Here is a 27360-nt window from a genome sequence, read left to right as displayed (position 1 = left end):
GTATGATGACAAGTGGTAGTGAGGACACATTTGTAGAACGTGGCAGTGAAGTCACATAGGACAACAGAAAAGTAAACACACGATTGGCATTATTTCAGCTGATGACCTCGGAGAGGGTAATGTCAGTGGAGTGGTGGGTAACAATCACATGCTAGTGCTTGAGAAATAAATAGGAGATGTGAGGTGATGATAGTATATATTGCTTTGTAAGGAAGTCAGATAGCTCTAACGTTAAACAAGAGTTTGATTCATGGGTATGCTTGTGTCTCAAGGACACCTGAGCACTGCTTAAAGGCTTAGAAAAAGAGGACAGTTACCTAGTAGGGAACAGAGTGTTGGCAAAAGGTGTTTTGCGCTTTTGTAACATTCAGTCCTGGTTTTGATGTGGTTGGATCTTTGTCATTATGGAAGTGATTGGAGCTTAACTGAGCTCAACATCAGCAAAGCATGGGGGTCCTCCCTGGACTGGTAATATAGAGCAGACCAGAACAGGGGGAACTGACCAGATGAGTCAAAAATGGGAAGAAGCAGAAGGGATTGTCTAAAATAAATCCCTTTAGGGAAATCGTAAGTGCGCCAAAGCTGGAGAGATTGCATGCCATCATCTAGTCCAATAGTTGGTAGAAGAAAGAGAAATTGAAGCAAAGTGTCACAAGCCACACAGCAGCAATTTTAGAAGAATCGACAAGGGTTCCACGTGACTGCCAAGACTCCACTGAAGGGTTCAAGCCTTGCCTTGACTGGCCAGCAAGAGCTCCAGAGAAGAGGTCGTGCCAAAACATGAGGTGGTGTAGTAGAGTCAAGACTCATCAAGTTGTGGTAAAGTTCCCCACACACAGTTGATCAATGGGTAATTGCTGAGCCTTGAACATCCATTTATCTTAGTACTCAAAATAGTATATTCTAATTTGGTAATATGCATCTCCTTCACTAGCTCTGTGAGTTCCTTGAGGATTAAGACCATGTTTTATACATCTTTATATACCCAGTTCTTAGCTTAGTGCTTAGCACACAATAGGCACTTAAAAGGTATTTGAGTGAACAAATAAAGAATGACTAGTTAAGTGCAGAGGTAGCATCATTAGGACTGGTGCCATGAAAGCCAGAGAATTTGGGACCCAGAGAAAGAAGGATTTAATGGATACATGTGCAGTAGGCAGAGAATAAAAGATGTGGGTATGTGCTGAACAGTTTTTCTTGTATCTTTTTACACAGATGGAAAAAAATGAGCTCAATCTCTTTGCTTTTCAAACGTACACCTCCCAAGGCCTTTGAAGTGGATCATGATTTTAAGTTTTTCAAGTCTCTCTCTTCTCCCAAGGTAGCCTTAAAACAAACAAGTGAACAAAAAAAGATAAAGCACTTTGCTTTTGTTTTCCTGAATTTAGATCTCTCTGGTATATTAGTTTTCTATTATTGCTGTTACAAATTACTACCAACTTGGTGGCTTAAACAATATAAATTCATTATCTTATAGTTCTATATGTCAGAAGTCTGTCCTGGTTCTCACTGGTCTAAAATTAAAGTGTTTCCAGAGCTATGTTCCTTTTATAGAGGCTGTAGGGGAGAATCTCAATGCTTTAGTTGGGGGCCCTCCTCCTTCATCTTCAAAGCCAGACATATTGCTTCTCCCTGACCATCTTCCTGTGGTCACATGTCTGTGACCCTATGGGAAAGGTTCTCTGTTTTTAAGGATGCCTGGGATTAGATTGGACCCACCTGTATAATCCACCTCAAGGTTCCTGACCTAAATCACATCTGCAAAGTTCCTTTTGCCAAGTAAGGCAGTGAAACCATAGGTTGGGGGTGGGAGAAATAGGATGTGGACATCTTTGGTTGCCATGATTCTGCCTATCACAGACTGACACACTTTTCTCCAGTGCAGAATTAGGAGAGAAATGGGTCCTGCTATTCATTCTATTTGCAATATTTGTAAAAAGTGGATATAGCATGAGTCTTTAGGCTAAGGTGTGGTATTAATTGAAATCAATTTCTTCAAGATCTTCAACACAATAAGCCAAACTTAACCTTTTTAAACTTGTCTCCTGTTACTAACCTACCATTGCCCCACCCTCTACAGATCAGGCTAGTTGTTATTTCCTGAGCATTCCTGCCTTCTGCTCCAGTTCGCCTGAGCTGTCCGTACCACATCTGTGACCTTTCTCTGTCAAGTCCACCCCACCTTTGTAATTGACAAAAGATTAGTATTCAGAATAGAAAAGGAACTCCTAAAAAAATCAATAAGAAAAAAAGACAGTCCAATTTAAAAAATGGTCAAATACTTGAATAGATACATCACAGAAGGAAAAAAAAAAATTGCCAATAAGCACATGATGAGATGCTCATTAGTAAACATGGAAATCCACATCAATAATATTATGAGATATCATTTTACACCCAGCAGATTGGCCAATGTCAGAGAGTCTGACAATATCAAGGGTCAGTGTGCATTTGGCACAATCAGAACACTAATCTGCTGGTGGAAATAGTGTAAATTGGTAGAACCACTTTGGAAAACAATATGGCGTTATCTAGTAAAGTTGAAAATAGTTATAGTATCCTAGATATATATCTTTGGGAAACCTTTAAACACATGGTTAGGAGGCAGGCACAAGAATGTTCAGAGCAGTACTGTTTGTAATAGAAAAACCTGAAAGCAGCCTAAATGCTCACAGACATTATAATTGGAACATAATTATGGCATATCTATAAATTGGAATACTACAGAAGAGTGAATATAAATGGACCAAAACAACACTCATGTATATGAATAATTGTTTGACACATGCTATTAAATGGGAAAAGTTTTGCTTAAGAATATGTACATAATTATTTCATTTGTATAAAAGTCAAGAAGAAGCCAAACTAAATAAAATATTGTTTGGGCAAAAATTTACATAAAGTAAAACTATATAAACGAAAGCAAGAGAATTAAAAGCACAAAGTTCAGGACAGTCATTACATTTTAAAGGCAGATGAAAAGGACTCAGAACTTCAAAGTTGAGGGTATTGTTTCAATACATAAAACAGAGCAGTGGGTCCATGGATGTTCATTATGTCATTATTCTTTCACATTATCAACTTCATAATTTGATAAATACTTAATATTTTCCAAATTAAATAGTTTTCATAAGTCCTGCCTTTCTGTCCAAATGGAACTCAGCTGCTCCCAGAGGGCAGGGTGACAAGGAGGAGAAGGACAGGATGGGGAGTGGGACAGACTTAGGTTTAGTCTTAAATAATTTTATCTCTTTATTCATCTGCAAACCCTTCAAAGTGTTGTGGTGAGGATTAGATGTGAAGATGCATACAGTTACATCACAGATTCTCAATAAATGTTAATTCTACATTCTCCAACAACCCTGATCTCTCCCTGCTTTGTGTTTTATAGCGTATTCATTTACCATGTTCTCCAATGAATCAGTATTTTTTTGTGTACTCATCTTTACTTCCCACTCACCACTGAGTCCTAAGCTCTTTATGGCCAAAAACTTATGCATAGCATATAACTCAATTTTGTTGAATAGGATTGAAATAGTACAACCTAAAAATAAAGACTGGTATGTCCTTTTAATATTCTCTTCCAATTTGAAGATAAGAAATAATTTTTTAAATAATTTAACTGCAATATTAAATACATTTTGGGGAAATCTTTAGCAAAGTTTAAAAGGCCTTGAAACAATCAAATGCCCCAAGGATTGTCTACCCCTTAGCTCAACTTTATCTTTTCAATTCATTGGTAAAATAATAAAACGTTAATGCTAAAGTTGAATTAAAACACCCTTTTCTTAGGAATCTCTGAATTCTTCCAGAATCTTGTTTTGCCTATTCCTTTTCTTTCTCAATTATATAAAATGTATTCATTCACTTCTTTTTGACATATCATTATCAGTAATAATAATACAATGATAGTAAATCTTACATTTGAGTAGCACACTATCTGTGTTATTTCATTTGATCCTCATAAATAGTCAACAGGGAAAGAACTTGCCCAAGATCACTCAGCTAATAAGCATCAGAGTCAGGATTTAAACCCAGGAATTTTGCCACTGATAGAATGTGCCGACATCACTAAACATCCACTTCCTGTGTTTTGCAGATTCGAAGACGTGCCTTAGAAGGATTCCTGATGGAAAACAGAGAGGCAGGGATTGTTTTCGGCTCTCTTCCTATATATAGGGTAAGTTGGAGGCTTCTAGAACTGGAGTAGTTAGAAAACAAGGAATCTGATGTCTCATTCCCGACCTTGGACTACCCAACAAGGTTGAAGAAAATCACATAACCAAGCAGACTGATGCTTCTATGAGCGTGCTGCATCTGATCCCAAAGAAGTCTCTAGTTCTAGATGTGCATGGTCTTGACCATTTGCCTCTGCCATTTCACGTTAAACAACACTATAAGAAACTATTTCAGATTTTAACCTGGCTCTTCATCGCCTACAGGATAAAATCCAAATACCTTTAACCTGGCATACAAACTTTTCATAATCTGGCATCTGCCTGAACTGTATGATTTCATTTTCTACCACATTCTCCCATGTACCTTATACTCCAGCTGTGCCAAATTACTTGCCATTCCTTAAGCATCACCACTCTTCCCTCTTCTGTGACTTTGCCTGTGCTGTCCGTTGGCCCAGAATTCATCCTCTGCCCAGAATTTTCTCCTCCTTACTCATTCTCTTCCAGTCTCCACTAGAGCTAACCTCTGTTAAATTAAACAACTAATTAAACCAAGAATAATAAACTGAAGAAGAAATACTTCAACTTAACCTTAACTTATTATTTCATAAAATGTTATTTCTCCTTCCCAAGAACACGTTCCCTGTAATAGGGTCAAACACTTAAGCTACAGATAATGCTAAGGATGAAGTGTCAAGAAGTCATAGTGGGCATTTGGGAAGGAGGGGTATATTTTAAAGCAGTTGAACCTTTCCCTATTCTCCACCCCCGTGAATTCACATTACAGGTGTAATCACCTTAAATATGTCTCACTAAATCTTTACTTATGGCTTCTAGGTACCAAGCCCCACTAGCCTAAGATTTCTTCCACTCATTGGTTCAGAAGCACGAAGGGAATCTTCTGACATCAATCCAGGAAAAAAGAAGGGAGGTCACACTCATGATAAGGTTAGTACTTAGAATTCCTAGTGTATTCCTTTTCTGTGTGGACTGTTAATTATTTCTTTGTTCCCAGGGACATTCTGGGCCTAAGATTTTCTCAGTCCATATTCTTATCATGAATATTCCAGGATGCATGTGTTTTAGCTCTGTGAGATGGAAATCATGAATTTGCTGGACAGAGAGGAAAAATTAAACAGGACCTCTGAACCTGACAAATGAAATTTTTCCAGAGCTAATTCAAGACTTAGATTCACTGCCTACTTCTAAAAGCTAGTATCAATTGATGAATGGATAAAGAAGTTGTGGTATATATATATATATATATATATATATATATATATATATATATATATTGGAATACTACTTGGTAATGAGAAAGAATGAAATATGGCCTTTGTAGCAATGTGGATGGAACTGGAGAGTGTTATGCTAAGTGAAATAAGTCATACAGAAAAAGACAGATACCATATGTTTTCACTCTTATGTGGATCCTGAGAAACTTAACAGAAGACCATGGGAGAGGAGAAGGGGAAAAAAAAAAAGTTACAGAGAGGGAAGGAGGCAAACCGTAAGAGACTCTTAAAAACTGAGAATAAACTGAGGGTTGGTGGGGGGTGGGAGGGAGGGGAAAGTAGGTGATGGGCATTGAGGAGGGAATCTGTATGGAAACCAATTTGACAATAAATTTCATATTTAAAAAAAGAAAATCATATAAAGTTAAAAAAAAAAAAGCTAGGTAACATGACATAACATCTCCGAGGGTTGTATAACCATCCTTGCTTCTGAATGTTATGGTACCTACAGGATGGAGCCATGAAATCAGTAAGCCTCTGTCTCACCAGCCACGTCAAGAAGTTGTTTTGTGTATTAATAGGCGTAGCTAACGTTCAACGACTTACAGTTTACGTAGTACTTTTAGAAATTATTCCCCTCATTTTCACAACAATTACAAAGAAAAATGTTATACCCGTCTTAAAACTGGGAAAAAGTAGAGCCTAACCAGAGGGTAAGAGACTTGCCAAAGATCACATAAGAAATAAGTGATAAGCTGAGTTCTACTTGTGACTCTAAATGTCATGCTCATCATATTAAGCCATACAGCCTAGAAAATTCAAATGCTGTCACTCTTCTACTAGTTCCAGGAAGCTTGTATTGGCTCAACTTAACCTGTGGCCATTCGTCTCATCTTTATAATAAAATAGATGAAATGTGGGGCTCCTGGGTGGCTCAGTTGGTTAAGCACCTGACTCTTGATTTCAGCTCAGGTTTTGATTTCACGGTTCGTGAGTTCGAGCCCCCCACTGAGGTGGATAGCACAGTCTGCTTGGGATCCTCTCTCTCCCTCTCTCTCTCTGGCCCCCCTCTGTTCATGCCCTCTGTCTCTCAAAATAAATAAATAAACTTAAAAAAATGGATCAAACCTTAAGAGGAGGATCTAACACATGGTACTTCTTGTAAGCCACATTTCATGATGTCAGACTAAAAACAGAAAGAGCTGGTTCATACTGTCTGTGCCTAATGGAATAAACGATAAAAATTATAACTCCCACCACCAGAACAAAAAGCTGCTTTGTTTAATTATATAGAAATCTTGACCATTATTTTGTTAGCTTATGTACATAAATGATTCCTGTTAATCATCAACTCTACCAATTGTTTGAATATGAATTTTTGGCAATAGAGGATTTTCTATAAAATAATATAATTTACTGTTAATTGTTTTAAGTAGTGGATGAAACACAGTGGTATAAAATGATCCACAACTAACAGGTAAGCAAAAGAGTGTTTGTTTGGGGTTTTATAATTTGTATATTTTATGCTTGTATTTCCATTCTTATTTGTTTTGCCTCATTTGATATTAAGTATACTTTGCATTCTTTAAGTACAGACTAAGTGAAGAAAGAAGGTGGCCAAATGTGTCTTAAATACCAGGAGGAAGACAAAAATGGAATAAAAATTAGTCATGGTTAATCTACATAATGAATAATCTACACTTAGATCATCAGAAATTGATTCCACTATGATTAATTTTGTCAACGATCATGAAATATGATAAATTATTTCTCCAAATGCAAAGGAATTTTTAATATATCTACTGTTTTAATAGATATTAAAACTTTATTTTCTCTTAATAAAGAGAATAAAGCTTTCTTTCACTCTGAAAAATCATTAACCATACAAGAAGGGTAAAAGGAGTAGATATCTCCATTTGCTTATAGAAAAGGTAAAAATTCCCTTTCTAGTTTAATGTAGAAAAGAGTTAAGTATAGTCAGGGGTTAAAATCTGTTTCCAAAATAATATTAGGTCCTTTCCACAAAATTATGCACTTAGCAAGATGACAATGAAATCTGGAAACTGGTATAGATTAAAGAATCATGGGGGCACCTGGGTGACTCAGTCTGTTAAGCATCTGACTCTTAACTTTGGCTCAGGTCATGATCTCACAGTTTGTGGGTTCAAGCCCCTCACTGGGTTCTGCACTGAGAGTACAGAGCCTGCTTGGGATTCTATCTTTCCTTCTCTACCCCCACCCCACTTCTGCTCTCTCTCAAAATAAATAAATAAACTTAAAAAAAAAAAAAAGAATCACTATGTTGATTGTCTGCAATTTAAAAAAAAACATACAGCTTAAGTGGGGAAAATAGTGGATGAGGTCCAATTAATAAATACCCATCAAATATCTATTTTCATGAAAAGCACTTCCAAGAAGCTAGGCATAACATTACTTCAGAAAATTTTGTGTTCAAATTCCAGTTTTGTGAAACAAACATGTACAGAATATCTTGAAATACCTACTAATGTGCCCTGCACTGTGTTGGGCACTAAGAAGCCATTCATAGATCAAAGAGCTCACAGTAAAGAGAAGAGAAAGTTCTCTGACCAAATAGTCCAAAAACAGGTATCTTAATCTCTTCAACTGATTATTTTTAAATAATAGAAATGATGATTTCAATTATTAGTGTCTTTAAATAGCTTGTAAATCCCTTTAGAATTAAACAAGTTACAAAATATTAACCATAGCACAGGAAAGCATACATCAGAGCCAATTTTATACGGTGGACACTTGAACAACACAGGTTTGAACTACAAGGGTCCATTTCTGTGCATATTTTTTTCAATAATTACAGTGCAGTATTTTCTCTTCCTGATGATTTTCTCAATAAATATACAGTACAGTATACCTTCTCTTCCTGATGATTTTCTTAATCATATTTTCTTTTCTGTAGCTTTCTTTATTATAAAAATATGGTATATGTGCTAATCCACTGTGTATGTTACTGGTGAGGCTTCCAGTCCACAGTAGACTGTTAGTAGTTAAGTATGGGGAGAGTCAAAAGTTATACGTGGATTTTCTACTGCATGGGGGGATCCTCAAGGGTCAACTGTAGCTCCTTTTCAATTTAAATGTGGAAGAGAGTGGGAGAACATGAACTTTGTGACATGTGATCCATTTACACAATTGTGGAAGCACAGCCAATAATAGAAAAATGTTTAAGTGAAAGATATATAAGAATGCAAACATAGGCATAAAATATATGAATTACAAAACCCCAAACAAACACTCTTTTGACTACCTGTTAGTTTTGGATTATTCATACAACTGTGTTTCATCCATTACTTAAAACAATGAAAAAATATATATAATAGCATACTTTATAACTTTTCAAAGAATAAGAGAAAAACACTCACAATTTTATTTCAGGTGAAAGGGGATATAAACTGTAACTGAGTGCTACTGCTGGTGATAATAGCTAACATTGGTGTTTAAATTAGCATGCCAGGCACAAACCTGTAGGTTCTATATGCACTCTTTCACTGAATCTTTATAACAACGAGGGAGTTATGGTTACCATCCCCATTTGATATTCAAGAACACTGAAGCACAAGAGGATAAATAATTTATTTAAGATCCCAAAAGAGGTAAATAGTAGAGCTGGGATCTAAATCCAGCAGGTTGACTTCAGAGCCCAGACACTTAAATACAATGCAGTGTAATTCAGCCAGTCAGGAAGCTGCTCGGTGTCTCCGGGTTAAGTAACCAGATGAGAGTCTGCAGGTAACGAACAAGGAAGAACTCTCCCTTCCCATCACTCTCTGTGCCCTCACCCTAGTTTATTTTTCTTCACAGCTCCAATCACTACCTGCTATCACATGTCATAAAAATGGATTTATTTGTAATGATTCTCCCCCACTAGAATGTAAGATCCATGAAGGCAGGCACTTTGGCTTATTCTCTGTTGGATCTCCAGGGCTTAGAACAGACACATAAGTCACACACACACACACACACACACACACACACACACACACACACACACAATTTGCTGAATGAAAGAATGAATGAGATCAAGAAGGAGGGGAGAGAGCAGGAGGAAGCGGGGGAGAATAATGATAGAAAATTAGATTAGAAAATCAGTGCAGCTGGGAATTTGCTCCAATTGGTTAGTGGATTGATCTGGGGAACTAAGTTTCCCACCTTGTGTCTCAGAGAGGACTGGTCAGGTGACTGTAAGCGTTCAAGCCTGAGAGATCTTTAGGTGTTTGAATTTTACCTTGGGGCTCTCTCTGTTTTTTTCTTTAGCTAAAACTCTCTGTATCTCCTCTCCCTTCTTCCTTCTTTCTTTCTTATTCTCCATAATAGAGCATAAAATCAAACTGATGTGTACTGTCAATATTAGCTGAATATTACTGACAAAAATTAGATACTTCTTGTTCTGAATTTTTAAACCAAATGAGTTTAACTTTCTATATGTATGTCTTCCAGAAATATCTAATTCAAAACTAATTTTCATTTCTCATTTGTGGGATCATCACTTGATCTTATTTTCCTATAAGTCAATGGACTCTGATGATATTCATATACGATATCTTTATGCCTGACAACAACATAGCAAACTTCTGTAATTGGCTTTATTTTAATCAAACCCTTGCAGACTGGGTAGTTGAGTCCCAGCATGGGATAACTGCCCAGTCAAGTAGTTAGTCCAAAGCTTCTGCTTTTCCACCATACCCTTCTGGAACCCCACCTCCTGTTTTGTTTTGTTTCGTTTCGTTTCATTTCGTTTTTCAGAGAGAGAGAAAGAGTGTGTGCATGCAGGCACGCACTTGAGCAAGTAGGGGAGGGGCAAAGGGAGAGGAAGAGTGAGAGAATCCTAAGCAGGTTCCACGACCAGTACAGAGCCGAACTCGGGGCTCGATCTCACCATGAGATCATGACCTGAGCTGAAATCAAGTCTGACACTTAACTGACTGAACCGCCCAGGCACCCCTACTTCCAGTTTTTAACACATATTTACCCTGGAAGCATACAGGATAGTTAAGCAAATAACTATACTTTCTTACTAGGAAGATTAAAATCTCTACATAAATTAGTGGTGCAACTTGACTCTAAAAATTGTATTTATCATATAATGCCAGTTACTAACTGACATGTCCTTTATTTCACAGAGTCAATGGAAGAAAAGTCTGAAAAGAAATTTCGTCCCACAAATAAATCTGGCTTCTTCCTTCTTCCCAGCCATCAACAAATGAAGAGAGAAAAATCAGATGTGACTGTGGTGGCCTGAGCTTCACATGTATGATACTCCAGTCTTTACTTCAGGATGAAAGTGTGGGTCTCCCAGACACTGTCATCCATATCTATATCCTCAGGCCATCTTTCAATGGAGAAGGTTGCTCATGGAGCCCAGGTGGCCTCAGATCTGAACAAGGAAGCAGCAAGCAGACAGTTAGCCAACTTCATTCATAGATGGAAATCCACTTAATGAATAGGGAATGTTTCTTGCTTACTGTCAGCAACATGACACATAAGGAAACAAAGAGAATCAATAGCATAAGTAGATTGAAAATAACATGGTTATCAATGATCAGCTGTTTGCATCTCCCCCTTGTTCACCTGAATTCATAAGCAGAATTATCAGAATTTGTTTCATCCTATGTGTTATACAAAGAAAAACATTAAAAAGAAAAATGTGCAAATCAAGCCTCTAGCTCTTTATTTCCTTCATTTAGGGAAATGTCATGTGGAAGAAAATGTTTAGAGTTTCTTAAAGTTAGAAGTTATTTACATTTAGCCTAGAAATGAGTCCAGATAAAAAGAATTATCTGACCTTTCTTGGGTTCATCTTTTAATTAATTATTTTACTAATTTATTTTGGTAATGTGGCCAAATCATTAATTTTACCAATGGGCACGCATGTATTTTTACATTTTTTGGTATTTTTATATTTGTATTTGTATGAAAGCACCTAAATATGATCAACAATACAAGAGATTTTAAATAAATCAAAGGCATGAGGAAGGTATCAGAATTGAAGCCTGCACATTCACTGACCTCACTTCTCTTTGGGAAATGATTCAGAGCTCTGGGTAATGAAAGCATTCCCATGTCAAGGGTTATATGCACCCAAAGCAGTTATATGCATGATACCACTTGGTAATAAAAAACTGTGGTCTCTTAAGATGTGATTCTGCCTTTCCATTCTGAAGGGCTCCATTTCTTAAAGTTCCAACAACTTTGGAAAAAATAAAGAAATTTTTTATTCACATAAACTTTATACATTTCCATGTTTATTTTGAGGCGTGTACTAATTTTGGGTGCTTGTAGGAATGTGATTATTTCTCCTCCTAATTTTCTTTTTCTTGATTTTAGCTCAGGTTATGATTTCCCAGTTCATGAGGTCAAGCCCCATGTTGGGCTCTGAGTTGGGCATGGAGCCGACTTGAGATTCATTCTCTCTCTCTCTCTCCCCCTCTCCTCCTGCCCCTCTCCCCCACTCACATTCTCTGTCTCTCCCCCTCTAAAAAATAAGTTGGGGGGGGGGGGAAGAGGCCAAGGTGACAGAGCAGCATGGAAGTTTTTTTTTGCCTGTCTTGTCCCTGAAATGCAGCCTGATCAATAACAAACAATCTTGCACACCTAGAAAACTTACTTGAGGATTTAAAAAAAAAATCAGTACAACTTGTACCACAGAATTTGGCAGGTACATGGAGTGGAGAGGCAAACTGGGGAAGAGAGAAGCCGTGGAGGGCAGGAAGCTGCTTTTGCTGCAGAGAGAGGATGGAGACAGGGGGGAAGATACAGGAAAAGCACTCCCCCCAAAAGCACCTGGAGAGAAAGAGAAAGAGTGGAAGCACCAGCAAGGGACTGAACAAGAAAGGGAGAAAGGAGAGGGTTTAAATACCATTAAGATGCTATAAACAGGGGAGTGCAGAGTCTGAAACTCCACAGCTTGATACCTGGCAGAGCTCTGGTAGGAAGAGCAAATCCCCTGGAGCAGACAGCGAGGTCCAAGTGGTCCTCGAGCCACACAGGAAGAGGTGGTTCCCCTGCTGGGAGGACATTTGGTAGAGGCTGTGTGGCCACCCAGAGGTAAAGTCCCAGTGGACCCTGGAGAACAGCCATGTTCACTGTTGTTGGAACAAGAACATTAATGGTGAAGCCTGGCACCAGAAGTGTGTTGTGATTTACTGTAATCCCTGAACCACCACTGCTACACAATTACATGAACATTTTCTGGGGTGGGCTGGCACTCAGCCACAGTCTCTGGGCATCGGTAACAGCGTGGTCACATGAACGTTCCTGGGGACAGGCTGGCACCAGCCATTGCTCTGCGATTCCTTCCCCCAGAGGGTCTGAGTGGTTCAAATCTGCAGGGCCCTCAGAAGTGAGAGGTTTGGAAACACAGCCCATCTGAGATAAAACTCAGGAAGGAGGTGCCGCCTGGCAGGCTGATGACTTGGTTGCTGAAAATGTAGAAGCAGGGAGTGGACAGAAGCTGGAGACAAAGGAGGGGTGCTTGATTTCCAGTGACCAAGAGCACAGATACTAGAGACTGGGTAGCTGGGTGATACCATTGTCAACCCTCCCGCGCATGTGCATACATGCCTATATGCACCACAAAAATCACCCCAGTAAACTAAGGAGTGCCATCTACTGGAGAACAGGGTGTTATGCCAAACTCTGTCCATCTGGGCCAACCATGCTCTAGAGGAACACAAGTCTCTCCACCTGCTTACTTTACGGACTATAAACTGCTTCATAGTTTGATTTCTGGGGGGAACTGGACATAATTTCAGTCATATTTTATTCTGTCCTCTGGTCCATCTATTCAAATTTTTTTCTTTTTCTTTTCTTATTCTTGAATGTAGAAAGAAAAAAATTATTTTTATTTTTCGTTTTTATAAAAAAGATTTTTCTTTAATTTTTTGTACTGTTTTTTACTTTTTTGTAAATTTTTAAATTCTATTTTACTTTCATCATTTCATTTTTTACTGCATTCATTTTTTAAGTTTTCAAATGATTTCCTTTTTCTTCCCTTTTTTCTTTCTTTTCTTTCCCTTTGTTCTCTATTCTGTCAAGCTTCCTGCAACAGCCAGACCAAAACACACCTAGGATCCTTTATTTGATTTTTTTGTGTGTGTTGCTGTTAATTTTTTAAATGTTTATTTATTTTTTTATTTTATTAATTCTTTTTCTTCCTCCAAAATGACGAAATGAAGGAATTCACTCCAAAAGAAAGAATAGGAAGAAATGACAGCCAGGGACTTAATCAACACAGATACAAACAAGATGTCTGAACCAGAATTTAGAATCACGATAATAAGAATACGAGCTGGGGTTGAAAAAAGCATAGAGTCCCTTTCTGCAGAGATAAAAGAAATAAAATCTACTCGGGACGAAATTAAAAATGCTGTAACTGCGATGTGATCTTGAATGTATGCCACGGCAACTTGGATGAAGTAGAGCGGGGAATCAGTGATATAGAAGACAAACTTACAGAGAATAATGAAGCACAAAAAAAGAGGGAAAATAAGGCAAAAGAGCATGATATAAGAATTAGAGAACTCAGTGACTCATTAAAAAGGAATAACATGCGAATTATAGGGGTTCCAGAAGATGAAGAGAGAGAAAAAGGGGTAGAAGTTTTATGTGAGCAAATCATAGCAGAAAACTGTCCTAACCTGGGGAAAGACACAGACATCAAAATCCAGGAAGCACAGAGAACTCCCATTAGATTCAACAAAACCTGACCATGAACAGGCATATCATAGTCAAATTCACAAAATACTCAGGCAAGGAAAGAATCATGAAAGCAGCAAAGAAAAAAAAGTCCTTAACCTATAAGGGAAAACAGATCAGGTTCGCAGCAGACCTATCCAAAGAAATATGGCAGGTCAGAAAGAAATGGCAGGATATATTCAATGTGCTGAATTGGAAAAATATTCAGCCAAGACTTCTTTATCCAGCAAGGCTGTCATTCAAAATAGAAGGAGAGATAAAAAATTTTTCCCAGAAATGGGCACCTGGGTTGCTCAGTCAGTTAAGCATACAACTTTGGCTCAGGTCATGATCTCATGGTCCGTGAGCTCGAGCCCCGTGTCAGGCTCTGTGCTGACAGCTCAGAGCCTGGAGCCTGCTTCAGATTTTGTGTCTCCCTCTCTCTCTCCACCCTTCCCCTGCTCACACTCTGTCTCTCTCTCTGTCTCTCAAAAATAAACGTTAATTTTTTTTTAATTTTTCCCAGAAAAACAAAAGCTAAAGGAGTTCATGACGACTAAACCAGCCCTGCAAGAAATTTTAAGGGTACTCTCTGGAAAAAACACGGAAAAAAAAAACTAAAAGCAACAAAGATTAGAAAGGACCAGAGAACACTACCAGAACCTCCAACTCTACAGGGAACACAATGGCAATTAATTCATATCTTGCAGTACTCACTCTAAACATCAGTGGACTAAATGTTCCAATCAAAAGACATAGGGTAACAGAATGGATAAGAAAACAAGATCCATCTATATGCTGTTTACAAGAGACCCATTTTAGACTTAAAATTTTAGACTTTCAGATTGAAAGTAAGGGGATGAGAACCATCTATCATGCTAATGGTCAGCAAAAGAAAGCCAGACTAGCCATATTTATATCAAACAATCTAGATTTTAAAATAAATACTGTAACAAGAGATGAATAAGGGCATTATATCATAATTAAAGGGTCTAGCCACCAAGAAGACCTAGCAATTGTAAACAGCTATGCACCCAAAGTGAAAGCACCCAAATATATAAACAATCACAAACAGGGACAGATCATCTAAACAGAAAATCAACAAGGAAACAATGGCTTTGAATGACAGACTGGACCAAATGGACTTAACATAACATTATTCAGAACATTTCATCCTAAAGCAGCAGAATACACATTCTTCTAGAGTGCACAGGGGACATCCTCCAGAATAGATCACATACTGGGACACAAATCAGCCCTCAATAAATACGAAAGATAGAGACCATACTGTGCATATTTGCAGACCACAAGTTATAAAACTCGAAATCAACCACAAGAAAAAAATTTGGAAAGACCATGAATACTTGGAGACTAAAGAACATCCTACTAAATAATGAATGGGCTAACCAAGAAATTAAAGAGAAAATTAAAAAGTACATGGAAGCCAATGAAAATGATAACACAACAGCCCAAAACCTCTGGGATGCAGCAAAGGCAGTCATAAGAGGGAAGTATATAGCAATGCAGGCCTTCCTAAAGAAGGAAGAAAAGTCTCAGATATACAACCTAACCTTACGCTTTAAAGAACTGGAAAAAGAACAGCAAATAAAATTCAAAAACAGCAGAAGACAGGAAATAATAATTAGAGCAGAAATCAATGGTATTGAAACCAAAACAACAACAACAACAACAACAACAACAACAACAACAACAACAAACAGTAGGACAGATCAATGAAACCAGGAAAAAATTAACAAAATTGATAAACCCCTAGCCAATTTGATCAAAAAGAAACAGGAAAGGACCTACATAAATAAAATCAAGAATGAAAGAGGAGAGATCACAACCAACACTGCAGAAATACAAACAATAATAAGATAATATTATGAGCAATTATATGCCAATAAAATTGGCAATCTGGAATAAATGGACAAATTCCTAGAAACATATAAACTACCAAAACTGAAACAGGAAGAAATAGAGAATACAAACAGACCAATAACCAGTAAAGAAATTGAATTAATAATTATAACCCTCTTAAAAAACAAGAGTCCAGGGCTGGATGGCTTTCCAGAGGAATTCTACCAAACATTTAAAGAAGAGTTAATTCCTATTCTTTTGAAGCTATTCCAAAAATAGCAATGGAAGGAAATCTTCCAAACTCATTCTATGAGGCCAGCATAACCTTGATCCCAAAACCAGACAAAGACTCCACTAAAAAGGGGAACTATAGACCAATTTCCCTGATGAACATGAATGCAAAAATCCTCAACAAGATACTAGCCAACCGGATGCAACAATACATTAAAAGAATTATTCACCATGACCAAGTAGAATTTATACCTGGAATGCAGGGCTGGTTCAATATCTCCAAAACTATCAGTGTGATACATAACATAAATAAAACAAAGGACAACAACCACCTGATCCTCTCAACAGATGCAGAGAAAGCATTTGACAAAATACAGCATCGTTTATCGATAAAAACCCTCAAGAAAGTATGGACAGAAGGATCATACCTCAAGATCATAAAAGTCATACATGAAAGACCCATCGCTAATATCATCCTCAATGGGGAAAAAACTGAGAGATTTCCCCTGAGGTCAGGAACACAACAGGAATGTCCACTGTTATTCAACTGCCACTGTTATTCAACATGGTATTGGAAGTCTTAGCCTCAGCAATCAGACAACACAAAGAAATAAATGGCATCCAAATCAGCCAGGAGGAGGTCAAACTTTCACTCTTCACAGATGACATGATACTCTGTATGGAAAACCCAAAAGATTCCACCAAAAAACTGCTAGAACTGATCCATGCACTCAGCAAAGTCGCAGGATATAAAATCAATGCACAGAAATCAGTTGCATTTCTATACACCAATAATGAAGCAACAAAAAGAGAAATCAAGGAATCAATCCTATTTACAACTTCACCAAAAACCATAATATACCTAGAAATAACCTAACCAAAGAGGTGAAAAATCTATACACTGAAAACTATGAAAAGCTTACAAAAGAAACTGAAGAAGACACAAAAAAATGGAAAAATATTCCATGTTCCTAGATTGGAAGAACAAATATTGTTAAAATGTCGATACTACTCAAAGCAATCTACATATTCAATGCAATCCCTATCAAAATAACACCAGCATTCTTCACAGAGCTAGAACAAAAATCCTAAAATTGGTATGAAACCAGAAGAGACCCAGAATAGCCAAAGCAATCCTGAAAAACAAAACCAAAGCTGGAGGCATCACAATCCTAGACTTCAAGATGTACTACAAAGCTGTAATCAAAACAGTATGGTATTGGCACAAAAACAGATAATCAGATCAATGGAACAGAATAGAGAACTCGGAAATGGACCCACAAACGCAAGGCCAACTAATCTTTCACAAAGCAGGAAAGAATATCCAATGGGATAATGACAGTCTCTTCAGCAAATGGTGTTGGGAAAACTGGACAGTGTCATGCAGAAAAATGCACCTGTACCACTTTCTTACACCATACACAAAAATAAACTCAAAATGGATGAAAGACCTAAATGTAAGACAGGAAGCCATCAAACTCCTAGAGGAGAAAGCAGGTGAAAACCTCTTTGACCTCAACCACAGCAACTTCTTACTCAACATGTCTCTGGAGGCAAGGAAAACAAAAGCAAAAACGAACTACTGGAACCTCATCAAAATAAAAAGCTTCTGCACAGCAAAGGAAACAATCAGCAAAACTAAAAGGCAACCGACAGAATGGGAGAAGATATTTACAAATTAAATATCATATAAAGGATTAGTATCCAAAATCTATAAAGAACTTATCAAACTCAACACCCAAGAAACAAATAATCCAGTGAAGAAATGGGCAAAAGACATGAACAGACATTTCTCCAAAGAAGACATTCATATAGATAACAGACACATGAAAGGATGCTCAACATCACTCATCATCAGGGAAATACAAATTAAAACCACAATGAGATACCACTTCACACCTGTCAGAATGGCTAAAATTAACAACTCAGGCAGCAACAGATGTTTGTGAGGATGCAGAGAAAGAGGAACCCTTTTGTACTACAGGTGGGAATGCAAACTGGTGCAGCCACTCTGGAAACAGTATGGAGGTTCCTCAAAAAGTTAAAAATAGAGCTATCCTACGACCCAGCAATTTCACTGCTAGGTATTTATCCAAGGGATAGAGGTGTGCTGTTTCAAAGGAGCACATGCACCCCAATGTTTTTAGCAGCACTATTGACAATAGCCAAAGTATGGAAAGAGCCCAAATGTCCCTCCATGGATGAATGGATAAAATAAAGAAGATGTGGTGTGTGTGTATATATATATACATACACACACACACACACACACACACACACACACACACATATATATATATATATATATATACACACACACATATATACATATATATGTATGTATATATAAGTATGTATATATATATACACACACATATATATGTATGTATATATATGTATGTGTATATACATACACATATATATGTATGTATATATGTATGTGTATATACATACACATATATATATATGTGTATATACACACATACATATATATAATGGAATATTACTCGGCAATGAAAAAGAATGAAATCTTGCCATTTGCAACTATGCGGATGGAACTAGAGGGTATTATGCTAAGCAAAATTAGTCAGAGAAAGACAAATATCATATGACTTCACTCATATGAGGAATTTAAGATACAAAACAGATGAACATAAGGGAATGGAAATGAAAATAATATAAAAACAAGGAGGGGGACAAAACATAAGAGACTCTTAAATACAGAGAACAAACTGAGGGTTGCTGGAGGGGTTGTGGGAGGGGGGATGGGCTAAATGGGTAAGGGGAATTAAAGAAGACGCTTGTTGGGATGAGCACTGGGTGTTATACATAGGGGATGAATCACTGGAATCTACCCCTGAAATCATCATTGCACTATATGCTAACTTAGATGTAAATTAAAAAATAAAAGTAAATAATTTTTTAATAATTAATTAATTAATTAGTAGCCCTGGGTGGCTCAATCACTTAAGTGTCTGACTCTTGGTTTTGGCTCAGGTCATGATCTCAAGATTCTTGAGTTTGAGCCCCGCATCAGATTCCACGCTGACAGTGTGGAGCCTGCTAAGGATTCTCTCTTGCCGTCTTTCTCTGCTCCTCCCTGACTCACTCTCTCTGTCTCTCCCAAAATAAATAAACCTTAAAAATTTTTAAAAAAATAAAATAATAATAATAATTTGAACAATTTACTCAAATGAAAGAAGAGACTCTAGAAAAACAGCATAGTTATAGAAAGTATGCACTTATCAATACCTAAGTAAACCCAAAGATCCTTTTTTTAAAAAGTGAGGTATAAAAGACATATCACATTATATTAGTTTCAGGTGTATAACATAATGATTCGATATTAATATATACTGCAAAATGATCACAATAAGTCTGATTAACATCTGTCACCTACATAGTTACAAAATTTCTTTCATTCTTGTGACGGGGTTAAGACCTGCTCTCTTAGCAACTTTCAAATATGCAATACATTATTATTAACTATAGTCACCATGGTACACATTACATCTCCATGACTTATTTATCTTATAACTAGAGGTTTGTACCTTTTGCCCAGAAGATTTTTTTTTAAGATTTCTAAAAGTAAAATTGAAAATTTCCAAGTTTACGAAAATGATTCCATTTTCTACCTTTTGACCTCATTGTAAGAGAAGGTCATTTTATCCCTAGGCACATATTTACTAAAGCAAGACCATATTGAACACCTGCCAAGTACTCAATCTCTTTAACATGCCATTCAGGACCTAAATTAGCAGCCCCTCCCTTTTTGACTGAGGAAATCTCTCAAACCTCTTTTGAAATAAAGATACATTTTCTTGAACTTCTTAGGATTTACAAATTATATTTAAGCATTTTCACACATCATATAATAAGTGATTTCATGTTAGTATGTTGTTGAAATGGCACTATAACTATTTAATCATAACATATAGCTTTAATGATACACATAATATATTAAAATTTTTATCTTTTCTTTCAATTATCAAACAATGGGTTGACTAGATTCATCATTTGAGAAATGTTGAGAAAAAGGTCTTGACTTGTTGACAAATAATATATCATGTTTGGTGTGGCATGGTTAAAATGTTTACTAAAATATAGGTAATGATTTCTGCTTCAGGTAATGGTGAGACAAGTAATTTGGACCAACCACTCCCACTGAGGATAACTAGAAAACATAGACAAAATATTTAAAAAAACATCTCAATGAAGGCATCTGAATGCAAATAAAATGGTAAAGCATGAACATACCAGACTCTGGGAAAGGGCTGACGCTCAGGTAGGTGAGTCCAGCTTTTGAAGTCAGTTTTCCCATGCAAGCATGTGCTGATTCCAGAAGGGAAGAGTAGGAAGTTAAGAAGTTGAAGTGGTAACTAGGGCCAAGGGGACAGGGAATGGAATCCAAGCCTCATCAAGGGATAAACCCCTCTCACTTTGGGTGGAGGCTCCACAGAACTACATAGATGTGGGTGATGCAAACGTAGACAGATCTTTACTGGGACTACAGTTCACCTTCCAATTATTTCAATTCCTGAAGTTGGACTAAGGTAATCCTAAACTGGTAGAGCCCCCAGGAGCCTGCAGAAGCAAGGGTAAACCCCACAGAGAAAGAGGACATCACTTTAGGTCTTCAGTTATATCTTCATGATTCCAAATCTATGTCTGACACTCTATAAAAACTGACCAGTTACCTGAGGAGACAACAAGAATGAGAGTTGACAGGGGAAAAGCAGGTAACAGAAACAAACATACTTTAAAATACCTGCTTGCTTGGGACACCTGGGTGGCTCAGTTGGTTAAGTGTCTGACTCTTGATTTCAGCTCAGGTCATGATCTCACAAGCAGTTGTGGGATTGAGCCCCGCATCTGGCTCCACACTGAGTGTAGAACCTGCTTAGGATTCTCTCTCTCCTTCTCTCTCTGCCCCTCCCCCACTTGCACCCTCCTGTCTCTCTCAAAAAAATAATAAGCATTTAAAAATAATAATAAAATAGAATAACTGCTTTGCTCAACTGGAGGTAAAGCACAAGATTCAGAATTTCAGCAAAGAATAAGAATTTGCTGATAAGAGTCAAATGGAAATTCTAGAACCAAAAAACACAATTACCAAAATTAAAAACTCAGTCAAAGGTTATAATGACAGAGTAGGTCAACTAAAAAGAACATTAGTGAGCTGAAAAATAGGTGGTAGGTACATAGGTATTTGTTATAGAATTCTTGCAAATTCTGAGTGTTCAAAATTTTTCCACAATAAAATGAGGAAGGGAAAAGAAGTCTAATGGGGAAATCAGTAAAACACATAAGAAAGAAATTAAGCCTCATCTAAATGCAAAGGTATATTTTGTTCATGGTTTTGAAGACTCAGTTTTATAAAGACGTCAATACTCTGTAGGTTAATCATCTATTGTTGCATTTTAAAACCCCCAAGAAACTTGAGTGGCTTAAAACAACTATTTTATCTGCTCATCATTCTGTGGGTCAGTAATGGGGGCTGGGCCCAGTTGAGCACTTCTGATCTCACCTGTTATCAGTCACTGCAATGAGTGGCTGGATGGCCTAACATGGCTTCCTCACACATGTCATGTTGGAGCCAGCTCTTTGCTGGACCTGTCGCTGTATGTGGTCTCTCGTCCCTGCTGACGCTATTCTTCACAGGATAGTCTCAGGGTTTCAAGAGGATGAGAACAAAAGCTGCAATATCTCTGGAAGCCGAGGTTGAGGATTCCCAGAATTAAGTTACAAAGCAAACCACAATTCCAGGGGGGCGGAGAAATAGTCAAATTACAAAGAGGCAGCCATGCAAAATTAGGAAAAATGTGAACCTATTTTTTTTTTGTGATCTACCACATTCTTTAATGCCATCTCAATCAAAATCTCTAATTTTTTTTTTTTTTTTTAATTTAGGGGCACCGGTTGGCTCAGTCTGTTGAGCATCTGACTCTTGATTTTGACTCAGGTCATGATCTCACACTTCATGGGATGGAGCCCCACATTGGGCTTTGCACTCAGCATGGAGCCTGCTTAGGATTCTCTCTCTCTCTCCCCTTCTCACTGCCCCTCCCCCCTCAAAATAAATAAACATTTTAAAGAGTAAATTGACAAGCTTTTCAAAACTCTAATTAAGAATATAAAAAAGGGTCGGGGCGCCTGGGTGGCTCTGTCAGTTAAGCATCTGACTTTGGCTCAGGTCATGATCTCGCAGTTCATGAGTTCGAGGCCCTTGCCAGGCTCTGTGCTGACAGCTCAGAGCCTGGAGCCTGTTTCAGATTCTGTGTCTCCCTCTCTCTCTGCTCCTCCCCCACTCTCACTCTGTATCTCTCTCTCTATCTCTCTCTCTCTCTCTCAAAAATAAAGATTAAAAAAAAATTTTTAAGAATACAAAAAAGGGTCAAGAATCACCAATAGTATAAGGGATAATTCTTCTTAAAAAATCAAAGAGTACAGAATGGCTTGGCTATTATCAAGACTTATTATAAAGCTACAGTAATTAAGACTGAGAGGTATTGGCACAAGAATAGACAAAGGGAATCACTTCTCTGCCTTTTGGCTAAGATCAAGTGAAGAATAGACAAAGGGACCAATGGAATGGAGTAAGAGCACAGAAAGCAACTCTCACATATCAAGACATTTGATTTATGTCATAGGCAGCTCTACAGCACAGTACGAAGAGGTTATCTTTTCCAAAAGTGGTCCTGGGAGAATCAGGTGTCTGCTCTGAAAAACATGAAAAATGACCTCTATTTAACACCATGCATAGAAATCAATATCACGTGATTATAATTCTAAGAATGAAAGGTAAAATATAAAGTGATTTTAGAATTAAACAAAGGAAAATTTGTTCATGAGCTGGGAGCAGGGAAACAATTCTTCTTTTTTATTTCTTTTTTTGAAATCTTTTTAATGTTTATTTTTATATATTTTTGAGAGAGAGAGAGAGAGAGAGATACAGAGTATGAATGGGGTAGGGGCAGAGAGAGAGAGGGGGACACAGAATCCGAAGCAGGCTCCAGGCTCTGAGCTGTCAGCACAGACCAACTGAGCCTGATGTGGGGCTCGAACCCACAAACCACAAGATCATGACCCAAGCCAAAGTTGAACATTTAACCGACAGAGCCACCCAGGTGCCCCAACAATTCTTAAGTAGTATACAAAAGTACCTGAACACAAAGAAAAAGACTGGAAAATTGAATTACCTTAAAATTTAAAATTCCTTTTCAACAAAAATATTATCAAGAAAGTAAAACAGGAAGCCACAGAATGGCTGACATTTGCATCATGCATAACTAAGAAAAGAATTTCATCCAGAATATATGAAAAACTCCAACAAATCAATATGAAAACTACAGAGAATCCAGTAGAATAGGCATGAAGCATGAGCTGAAACTTCATAAGAGAGGAGCATGAGCTGAAACTTCATAAGAGAGGATATCCAGATAGCCAATACACATGTAACAAGGTGTTCAAGCCCCCTAGTAATTAAGGTAAGGCTAACCAAAACCACATCACATACCTCTACACAAACCCCAGAATAGCTAAAATTAAAATTAACAATGCAATTGGCAAAGATACAGAACAACAGGAACTCTTATATGCTTCTGGGGGGAGTGGAAGTGTAAACTGATCCAGTCACTTTAGAAAACAATTTGATATCGTCAACATTGAACAAATGCACAGTCCTTGACTCAGTATTCTATCCTAGATCTGTACACCCAACAGAAATATGTGTACATCTACACCAAAAGACAAGTAAAAGAATGATCACAGCCCTATTATTTACAATTCCTCCAAACTGGAAACAACGCACGTGTTTTTCATGGTGGAATGGACAATGAAATTGTCATAGATATTCATATAATAGAATACAATAAAAAGAAATAAACTACAGCTATACACAAAACATGGATGGATCTCACAAATAAGAATGTTGAGCAGAAGCCAGACATAAATTAACCTGAGCTATAGGATTCCACTAGAATAAATGTTTTCAGAAAAATGAAGAAATTATAGGGTTTTAGGTATGAATTACATACAGTTTTTAAACAAAAAAGAAACGCAAGGGAATGGCCACTATAAGAATCAGGATAGTGGTTACCTTTTTGGCAGAAGAAAAGTGTAGTTATTTGTACAGTGTCAGCTTATTTGTAACGACTTTTTCCAGAATTTTCCGTTCTATAATTCTAGGTTAAGCATAGACCATCTGAACTTGAGCACAATATGGAAGGCAAAGGTACAGCAGTGACCATATATTTTTTATGCACAAAAGGTGGTGCAGGGTGCCGTGGTTGACTTAGTGCATGCTGTCACTCATCTCCCGGTTCACCTTGGTCCTAGCCACAAAGGTGCACATGGGGCAGACCTGTGCTTCTATAACTACCCCAAACCTCCTTCTTCACCTTCTGTGACTCCTGGGCTGGACTGCCTGCTCTGCTGACTTCAGAACCAGCACAGGACCCAGAAGCAGCAGCTGTGTATATATATAATCTATTCACCCAGCTCACACAGTTGTGTAAGGGTAAATCCCATACTCTACAGCAATCTTCATCATTTTCTGTAATGAGTCATTGAGACCCACAAGGGGCATGACAGAGGCCTCTTGGGTGCTGAGAACATCCTATTTTTTGACTTGTGATGATAAAGTGAGCTTTCTGTCTACCTTTAGATCAATTTTCTATAGTTGTGCTATATTTCACAAGAAAAGTTAAAAAATAACTAAATTACATGTTAGAGCCAAAACAGACCAAAACTGCTGTCAAGACTTGTTTACAATTATTGCACTTTGCGCATTTAAAAAATAGTTTAATAATTTTTGTGTTTCATTTCTAAATAATGAGCCATCAGAGAAGGGCTCAGTATGCTAATTACAGGTTCTTCTCTGAAAGTAATACATTAAAGGTGTGTAAAGCCTTATTTCTAACAAGGAGAAAGCCAAAATAGTTATAACCATCACTAAATTTTTGTCTTCTTTAATTCTACTTTGAAATGTTAGAGGCATATTGATGTGCTATTTGAGAATGTTGATCAAATGGATGTAATATGTGAATTTAGTTATGACCTTGAGGACATTTACTGAATTAAATGTTATTGTCCTTGTTGCCTTATTGCATTTCAACTTCAACATTTGTTACAATTCCTGCTTTCAACCCATATCCATTATGAGTATAAATTCAACAAAATATGAAAATGCTTAAAAGCTTATGAGATCCTTGCCAAGCTAACATGACCTCCAAAAATTGTCACATGCATCTGGACTATATATACTCAGAAGCTCTCAAATGGTCCTATTCTAAGGAAGAGAAATATATAAAGTATTAAATTTTTAACTTTTAAAAATATTAGAGAATTTAATTAATAATAGAACAGGCAATATTAGTGTGCATTTGCACATAGAAACGTTGTGTCCTTTTGTGAAGGTACTGAACCTTGTTCAGGATGCATGTGCAGATATTGTATCTGTTTGCTGGATCATGAAGTAAAATGTATTTTTTACTCTCTCTCTAACACAAATTTAAAAATATTTTCTTAAAAAACAACTTGAGAAAGTCTACACTGCCAGGTCTAGCCCCAAACTAAATATTCAGACTTATCTCCTTGCTAAATTTTAGGAAATCCAGGCTGCTCACCACTCCCCAACAAGCTCTAAACTTTCCCTTATTTTCCTTTTCTCTTGCTCCTGGCCACCAAATATTTCCAATTATCACATTTGAAATGTGATATTTGAAATTATCACATTTCAAGGCTTGGGTAATTTTATGTCCTCCATAAAAATCTTTCCCTGTGCTTGATCTCACCAAGAGTAGGATCCCTCTTCTTTGGCTTCCATAGCACTTTTTCCACCTGAACCTCCTTTGTAGTGTTTAACACATTCTACTTTGAATTAGTTATCTTGGGTACTCATATGTCTTTCCAGGTTTTCATGATTTGGTAGAGTTCTGGGTCAGAGAGAGAGATTTGAGGATCATGAGCTTTAGTGTTAGGCACATCAGTAGGTGTTGATCAGGTCAACCAGAGACAGTACATAAGATAAAAAGATGAAAGAGCTAAGGACAGAACCCCAAGGACTATCAGTAGTAAGAGGCAAAGAAAAGGGTGCCTGGGTGGCTCAGGTGGTTAGGCATCTGACTCTTGGTTTAGCTCAGGTCACGGTCTCACAGTTTGTGAGATTGAGCCCCATGTCAGGCTCTGCACTGACAGCCAGAGCCTGCTTGGGATTCTCTCTCTCTCTTCCTCTCTCCTTCTCCCTCTCTCAAAAATAAATAAATAAACTTTGTTTAAAAAAGAGGAAAAGAAAGACTTGCTTAGAAAAGAAATTTGGAGGAAAATCGGGAGAGACTTGGACACACAGAAGCCAAGACTTTCAAGGAAGAAGTTATCAATGGTATGAAATTTAGCAGTGAGATCAAGGAAAACAGTGGGAAGCTCTTTGTGTTAGCTCATGATGTTTTTATTCAAGCTTCTTTGTGGTTCTGAGAATTTTGAGATATCTAATCTATAGTCTTTTAAAATAGTCTTTTATATCTAGTATTTTAAAATCAATTTATTTTTGGCTGTGAAAGTAGGGTAGCCAGGACTGTAGGAGGGGAGGGGCTTAAACATGTTTAAAGACAGAAAAGTGAGTCAAAACAGTAAAGAGAAAAACTGAAGATATTGGAGATATCTGTGATATTTGTTGGAGTAAGATTTGCCTTAGACCAGAGTCAGTATTCATATTCCTCTGTGACAGGAAACAGTAAAAGTTGGTACAAACACAGATGAAATGGTAGTTGTCACAGGAGAAAGTTGAGGGAGTTCCTGGCAATTTGTCTCAGCTTCCCCCATGAATAATAACAATAACTAACATACATTTAATATTTATTATCTATCAATCCCAGGTTAAGCACTAGACATGGATTTCCCTCATTAAATTTTCATAATACAATGATGTTGTTAGTATTTAAATTTACATAGGAGAACACAGATGCTTCGAGAAGTTAAGCAATTTGCCCAAAGTCACATCTTCAGGAAGTGGAGGAGAATCAAATTCTGATTCCCAGACCCACATCATTAGGCAATCAGAACTGGTAGTGAAATTGGAGCTGGGGCCTGAAAAGGTGGTTGAAAAGGAATGAATTAACTGATGAATGGATAAAGAAATTGTGGTTTAT

At 37.3% G+C, this 27360-nt stretch overlaps 1 protein-coding gene across 2 annotated transcripts in view; it reads left to right on the top strand.

Moving 5' to 3' along the window:
* Positions 1-11091, top strand: part of WDR64 (WD repeat domain 64) — a 140229-nt gene extending 129138 nt beyond the window's left edge. For both annotated transcript variants that reach the window (XM_078440900.2, XM_078440901.2), the window contains 4 exons: positions 1216-1321; positions 4100-4180; positions 5016-5126; positions 10570-11091. In XM_078440900.2, the coding sequence (XP_078297026.2) occupies positions 1216-1321; positions 4100-4180; positions 5016-5126; positions 10570-10653 (382 nt within the window). In that variant the 3' untranslated portion in view covers positions 10654-11091. The remainder of the gene's footprint in view (positions 1-1215; positions 1322-4099; positions 4181-5015; positions 5127-10569) is intronic.
* The last annotated feature ends 16269 nt before the right edge of the window (positions 11092-27360 follow it).

Source organism: Panthera onca, chromosome F1, assembly GCF_046562875.1.
Source record: "Panthera onca isolate mPanOnc1 chromosome F1, mPanOnc1 haplotype 2, whole genome shotgun sequence".
NCBI classification, from domain to species: Eukaryota; Metazoa; Chordata; class Mammalia; order Carnivora; family Felidae; genus Panthera; species Panthera onca.
This window is presented reverse-complemented; position numbering and strand designations above follow the sequence as displayed.